Source organism: Tyto alba, unplaced genomic scaffold (genome assembly GCF_018691265.1).
Source record: "Tyto alba isolate M040663 unplaced genomic scaffold, T.alba_DEE_v4.0 Super-Scaffold_5, whole genome shotgun sequence".
NCBI classification, from domain to species: Eukaryota; Metazoa; Chordata; class Aves; order Strigiformes; family Tytonidae; genus Tyto; species Tyto alba.
The window spans coordinates 22,439,530-22,446,956 of NW_024881326.1; the positions used below are offsets into that span (position 1 = coordinate 22,439,530).

Consider the following 7,427-nt stretch of genomic DNA (forward strand, 5'->3'; position numbering starts at 1 on the left):
ACCCCACCACAGGGATCTGCTCTGTTCTCTCTGCCTCGGCAGGGTTTGCTCACGAGCAGCCCTGGCTGCGGGAGCCACCTTGGACCTGGTGTTGGAGGGTCCTGGAGCTCCCTCATCCCTTTAAGCTTTGTCATGAGGTGAGGACTTGCTCTCCACCACCACCTCCACCACGCTGAGCGGTGATACTCCTTGTACTCTACAAACCAGCTGCGCAGATCATAACCCCACCACAGGGATCCGCTCTGTTCTCTCTGCCTCGGCAGGGTTTGCTCACGAGCAGCCCTGGCTGCGGGAGCCACCTTGGACCTGGTGTTGGAGGGTCCTGGAGCTCCCTCATCCCTTGAAGCTTTGTCATGAGGTGGAGGACTTGCTCTCCACCACCTCCTCCTCCTCGCTGAGCGGTGATACTCCTTGTACTCTACAAACCGGCTGCGCAGATCATAACCCCACCACAGGGATCCGCTCTGTCCTCTCTGCCTCGGCAGGGTTTGCTCACAAGCAGCCCTGGCTGCGGGAGCCACCTTGGACCTGGTGTTGGAGGGTCCTGGAGCTCCCTCATCCCTTGAAGCTTCGTCATGAGGTGGAGGACTTGCTCTCCACCACCTCCTCCTCCTCGCTGAGCGGGGATACTCCTTGTACTCTACAAACCGGCTGCGCAGATCATAGCCCCGCCACGGGGATCTGCTCCGGTCCCTCCCCCTGGCCTCCTCCCTCTGGCTGAATCCGTGCTCCTCTTTGTTGTCGTACTCTTGCACGGCGTGCAGCACGTGGTCCAATGGTTGACTGCAGACCAGGGTGTCAGGTTGCTTCCTGGACACGTAGGAGGCCGTGCTGAGCCTGTGTGGCCAGTCGTGGCACGGCCAGCTTGCCGATGCCTGCTGGGCACCTGCCCAGGTCAGCTGGCTGGTGCTGGCTGGTGCGGAGGAGCCGCTGTCCTCTGGAGAATCCTCCTTGTCCACCTCCATGGCCTGCAGAGAGAGCTGTGAATAGGTCCTGCCCTTTCCTCCTGAAAGGACCAGAACCGTGGGGAAGCCCCAGGAGCGGTGGGAGGGGACAGCTAAGGGCCTCCCAAAGGCTCTCCTGGAGGGCTGCAAAGGCAGAAGGGCCAAAGGTGAAGAAAGGGGATGGATCTAGGTGGGATGCTTGGAGAGGGAGCAGTGCTGCAAGTGTCTTCAAGAAAGCTGCAGTTTGTGGGAGGCAAAAGAGATCCCAGAAATAAACCCACTGCCCATCTGGTGCCCTGACCCACCTCCCCGCAGTTGCCTCGCTCCAACGAGGCAGAGCCTGTGGTCCCACAGAACCCACCTGCTCGTTGCCAGCCGCCCACCGACTGAGGAAGGAATCGGCATAGGACGGTGCCGGTGGGGAATCATCCCTTTGTCCAGCTTGCAAATCCGAGCACCTCCTCTGGGGTTCTGTCATTTTCTTGGAGCTGTTTCTACAACAGAGAGAAGACATACCCAAGATGACAGTGGGAAACTCCACTGGAGTCAAAACAAGACCTTGTCTTTATACCCCCGACAGTCTCCATTTCAGAGAATCATAGGGTCATAAGATGGTTGAAAGGGAACTTAAGGAACGTCTAATTCCAACTCCCTCCCTCCCACAGGCAGAGGTATCTTCCATTAGACCAGGTTGCTCAAGTCCCCATCCAACCTGGTTTGAACACTTCCAGGGAGGGGTTAGCCACAACTTTTCTGGAAAACCTCTTCCAGTGCCTCTCCACTCTCACAGTGAAGAATTTAATTTCTTCCTTACAACTAATTGAAATCTAGCCTCCTGTAGTTTAAAACCATGACCACCTGTCCTGTCGCCACGCTCCCTGATAAAGAGTCCCTCCCCATCTTTCCAGTACTTTTAAGTATTCTCCTCTACTGTCGTGACTTGAACCTGGCCGGCAGTCAATCACCATGCAGCCGCTCACCTCCCTTCCCTGCCCCCAGGCATGGAGGAGGGATTTGAAGGGGTCAAGGGAGTCTCATAGGCTGACACAAAAAAGTTTAGAAATTGTAATAAAATGAAAAAATAACAAAACCAGAAATGACAAATGGGCAATGCAAAATGTGATTGCTCAGCAGCTACCCAACGGCAATCCCGGAAGCCAGGAGAGCCCCCCTCTTCCTGGCCGCCCCTCCTTTCTATACTGAGCATAACATTACATGACAGGGAATATTCCCTTGGCCAGTTTGGGTCCGGTGCTCTGGCCGTGCTCCCTCCCAGCTTCTTGTGCACCTGCCCACGGGCAGGACACCACGGGGAGTTGGAGAGTCCTTGATGTCTCAGCAACAACTGAAAACATCAGTGGGCTATCAGCGTTCTTCTCATACCAAACCCCACCCTGAAGCCAAAGCACAGCGCTATTCTAGCTACTAAGAAGAAACGTTAACTCTATTCCAGCCAAAACCAGGACATCTACATTGGACAGCTTCAGATAGCAGACAGGTAGCAGTTTACACCAGGGCAGCAGCCTAAAGCCCAGCAGGGAAAGACAAGGACTGGCGTGGGTTAGGTCAGATTTGACAGCACTGAAGGATGCAGGTAGGAATGACTCCTATGACAGAAAGAGAAGCACAGAAAGGGAAACAGAAAGAGGCTGAGAAGAAAAAAAAGCAGAGCCAGGAAAAGGAAAGGTATTCCAAACACTTTTTGTGATTGTTTTTACCTGACATAAAACAGTAAGTAGGCTTGCTGCCTAAGAACTGTGTTGATGCTGCAACGATACACAGAGTCATCGTCCATCTTGTGCCACCATCCGTTGCTGGCCTGTGAAGAAAGGCATTGATACCTGGAGATGAACTGCATGGTTTCTCCAGAAAAACACAGGCAGAAAACTACAGAACCAGCAAGGGTACATCAAACCAGATCCACTCCAGCCCCTAAGGAGACCTTCTTCCCCAAAACCTTGGCTGCCAGTAACCTTGCCATGCAAATTTGTCTTCCCCAGCACACATTTTTCCCGTGTTTGGAAGGAAGTTGCTCTTTACCTTTGTGTAGCAGAAGTAGTGTCCTGACTGACAGCTGCCACCACTGTGTACCAGCACAGCATATAAGGAATAGAGGAGCGGTTCTCCACTGGTCTGCGACATGTAGGGGTGAAGATCCAGATACTCGGGATACTTCACGACCTACGGAGAGACCAAGAGGGCTCCGAAACGATCCTGAAATGCTACACCAAACAGCCCTCAAAGAGCAGGGGCCGGAGGTGTCTAAAAACATCTCTGGGGCTCATGAACACTCGGTTTTCCCTAAAGCAATGCCTTTGGGTGGCAGGAAACTGTTGTCAGCCAAAGCAGCTCTGTCGGAGCAGAGTACACGCTTGTCTCCCGCGGGAGCCCTCCTCTCCCCAGAAGGAAACATGAAAAAGGCAACATGAGAGCACTGCTTTGGGCCATCTCCTGCTCCAGGAAGGGAAACTTGCACTCCAGTTGCGTACGCACCTTGCTGATCTTCCTGTCGGTGTAATCGTCAAACCTTTTCAAACAAACAGTGAGAACCCTGGGTGCTTGATGGACGGTGAATCTCTTGGAGGCGGCAACCATCCTGTCGCACCTTGAAACCAAGCCCAGAGCCCAGTGCTGAAAGGCACCCTGCCTTGCCCCAGAAGGCCAGGCAAGCTCTCCTGTCTCACACAGCCTTACGCTATTTTAAGGCTATTCAGTACCATAAGGCCATACGAAAAAGTGCTGTGTCTCATTATCGTCCATTAAGCCTATGAGACAAGGTGACTTATGATGGACGACACGCAGCAGCTTCACACAGGATCTAGTACTAAGATGTTGTTAGTAATCATCTTACTGGCTACATTTAAAGGAGTTTTCGCCATCCAGCTGCTCAGGTCTCACAAATTCCTCCAGAGCTGCGGTGACAGATGAGGCTGCCTGGAGGAGTGAGAAAGGAGAGCGCTGAGCTGCGGGAAATACCCTCGCCCAAGCACTCACTAGGAGTTTACACAAAAACCCAACTAGATGACGCTGAGGAGAGCCACTGCGAACCCCCAGGCAGTGTCCAGGATGGGGCAGAAAGAGGGTATTATGGTCGACATTGCCCTCATTTCCCCGGGATTCCTGGGGCTGTCAAGAGCTACGTGCCTGCGCCGCCGCTCAGTTCAGCTCCCGATGGTGTGGAGGGTCATCGGTAATGAAAACAACACAACCCATCAGCCTTGGAGCCAGATGGGTGTTGAGGGAGGGCAAAAGGAAGAGGGATGAGAGTCTATCGAGGGTGCAGAGAGGATAATGCGTGCTCGTCCATTCCACACCCCACCCACCACCCAGCTCTCTTCTGTTTGCAGTTTGCACTTTTCAGTCATCCCTGTTGACTCCGGAAAGCTACAGGGGCCTTGGGACGTCTTGAAGCACAGTTGCCAAGCCTCTTACTTTTATATCCAGTGAAATATCCAGGAAGAGCTCGTAGGAATCGGAGACCGCGCTGCAGCTCAAGCACGTGACTGGAAGGCAAATCAAAATGGTCAGTGGTAGGGGAAGTCAACTGACTCTGCCGGTTTACATCCTTCCTAACTACCGGTTAGGAATTGTACCAGCCTCACGATCAGCTGTTATCACAGGCAGGCAGAGGGACACAGACAATTCTGCGGAGAGCAATAGTTGTGGAAAAGTACCTCTGGATCTCAGAAAGCCCGCAAATATTTGACGGACAATGGTAGTTGATTGAGAAGCGAAGTCCAAGCTGGAAATAAATGGTAAGGCAGAGAGTTATCTCCTCCAAGTGGTTTGCTTTCTCTAAGAGCCCTGGGCATAGGGTTTCCTTGATGGCAGTACATCAAGGTGTCCAAAGGGCTCGGGAACATTGAAAAGGTAATTTGTTTGCGCTTACTCGCTGCTCCAGCTCAAACAATCTCTCTGCATGGCATCGACAATACAGCGTAAGAAGTCATGGGCGTCTTCCTGCCTGCCGAGCTCGAAATGTTCTCCTATTCCTAAGAAAGAGGAAGTTAGTAGTTCTCTCCTACAAGAATGGAAAAAAAAAAAAAACCTGTAAAAGCACCTGAAAGGACTTACGTGTGAGAACACGGACGACAGACCAAGGCTCGATGGCGCTGCCTGAGGAATGCATGACCTTGTTAACGTGCGCTTCCATTCTGCACATCATGCAGAAGCCTTTCTGGTGACCTGCAGAGGGAGGGAGGGAGGGAGGGAAGGAAGATACTCGGGTTAGCAAAATACCCATAGCCACAGGAAACCTGATGGAGATCTTGCAGTTATAAGAACAGTCTCCACTCCTCCCAAGGTGCCAATGTCCCAGCAAGCTCAGGACATTTTAGCGCGCAGAAAACATTCTTCAGGGGGACACTAAACTGACATAAGTTTCCTGTGCAGTAAGGAAAGAGGGTTTGAGCTGCAGGAATAGGGACCAAGACCCGGGGCTAGGAAGAGGTGCCTTTCTGAAGATGATCACACCTAGGTAGGACATGTGTCTTCTCAGCATGAGTGTTCCAAGAACACCCACTTGAGGACTGACAAAGAAGGGCTGCTTTTCACCTAAACCAGCTCCCAGATTCTGGGAATCCCTGGGAAGCGCCCGACCAAGTTCCAAGGAGATATTTCGTAAAAGCACTCACACGACTGGCCGTGCTTCCGAGAGAGCAGGTAGTTGGCCAGAGGGGGCGTGTATGCCAGGCACTGCAGGACAGAGTTTAGGTAGCACATGTTCCCCAGGTTGTAGAGCCCTCCTCCAGCTTCCTGTTGTTGCTTCCAGTCCATGCAAATCTCGTCCCGGGGAAAGTGGATCCTCTGTGACGGCTCCATTCCCTCGACAGTGACTGCAGGGAAATGACATTTGAAAAGAGAGGAGACGGTATTGTTGCACGAAAGCAGGTCCAGAAGTCGAGTTCTTTGCAGGGGCACCCAGTACGACCAGATCTCCATCCAACCCAGAAACACTGGGGGAAGCCTAATGCTGCCTGTGAAATTTACTGGTCAAGGAGCAGTTGTGGAAAATAATCCGTTCCACTGCTGACTTTGCCGAAAGTCCAGCAAACAAACCCACACTCTGAATCTTCTGTGCCTCGGGCTAACTTGCTTTCCCTCTCGGGTCTTGAACAGCTCAAGTTTTCCCTTTTCCTGATGGTGACTCGGTGAAAACAAGCAAGTATTCAGCCCAGGAGGCAACCCGGCAGATGTCAGCTCTCTCTACGAGCAACGACAGCTTTCGAAGCCTTGTACTAGGGGCGGGGGCGGTGATAAAATGTGTTTTACTGTGTGTAATCCAGACCACTGGGGTAAGTCTGGCTGCTACCAGGCAAGGCCCCAAAATTCACTCTAGGCTGTCAGCACAGCAACACCCAGGGCTGGAGCACCGGCCACGTCCGTTGCCTTTGGGCATTCCCAAAATCCAAACGGGCTGGTGAAGCCGCTACTGACAGGAGTCGTTCCCCATTGCGGCCATCGCTCCTCTCAGCAACACAGGGGAGAGCTTGGGGTGACAAAGGACGTCAGGCTGCTCTCCAGACAGAGAAGAGCAGCGCCCGTCCCTGATTGCAAAGACATAATTGTAGCTCAACAGAATGAATTTCGAAAACCCCAAAGGAAACCCACAGAACAGCCTCCGCCATCAGAAGCGTGTCAGGGGTACTTGCAGCTGCTGCAGAGCTGCAGGCTGCTGGCCCTACTGTCCCTGTCACAGGACTCCAACTGCCGGCAATTCCAAAGGCCGCTTGGGTACTTTTATCCCGTCTCTAACCTACTCGTATGATCTGTCCTGAAAGTCAACTCGTAATTACCTTTGAAAGAGGATGGCACTTGAGGAGAAGAGGGCAGCACCCGGGAACTGCTTGGTGCAAAGGAGGCACGCAAGCAGCCAGGGAAGGAGCCGTTACCCCGAAGGCCGGCTCAGCCCGACTGGCTTTCGCTGGCCGGCTTCTCAGGAGATCAAGCCCTGGCCCGGTGAGATCACAATCGCCGGGCGGGTGCCGCATCACAGCCCCTTTGTGACACGGGGCCACCCAGGGACGCACGGGTGTGGACTAATTACTAAAACGACCAAAATACAGCGTCGTTCACGCAGGAAGGAAAGGTATGAAATCAAAATAGCGTCGAGGGTAAAATGCGGCTGCAGCTGGTATGCGAAGAATCCACCAGGTCATCTGCGATTCCCGGGACGATATTGCTTGCAGAGCACCACGGGGGGCGAGGTGGGCTGGAGAGCCCACGGTCTCTCCCCGGGATGGTACAGCAGGTACGGGAACGGGGTGGTACCACAGAACTGAGAAGCTGCGCCCTGGCCACCCCGAGCCAACATCCCGTCGGATTTGGATGAAACGCTGTCCTTTGTGCAAACTTTGCTCTTTAGAATGTCATTATAAGACCAAACCACACCTCCGTCCCAAAGGCTACCCGCCTCCAAGGTGCGCCCACCCCTCTTTGAGTCTGCGCCGTGAGTTTTTGTAATCTGTACCTTTAAATGTGCGG

General features: G+C 53.2%; 1 protein-coding gene across 1 annotated transcript; it reads right to left on the reverse strand.

Moving 5' to 3' along the window:
• Nucleotides 1–3,791: 3,791 nt before the first annotated feature.
• Nucleotides 3,792–5,765, reverse strand: LOC122154858 (ubiquitin carboxyl-terminal hydrolase 42-like). The gene is made up of 6 exons (XM_042807555.1): nt 5,579–5,765; nt 5,031–5,129; nt 4,834–4,930; nt 4,619–4,686; nt 4,377–4,447; nt 3,792–3,878 (listed from the first exon to the last, which is right to left on the reverse strand). The coding sequence occupies exons 1-6, from the start codon at nt 5,763–5,765 to the stop codon at nt 3,792–3,794; spliced, it is 609 nt and encodes a 202-aa protein (XP_042663489.1).
• Between the last annotated feature and the right edge of the window lie 1,662 nt (nt 5,766–7,427).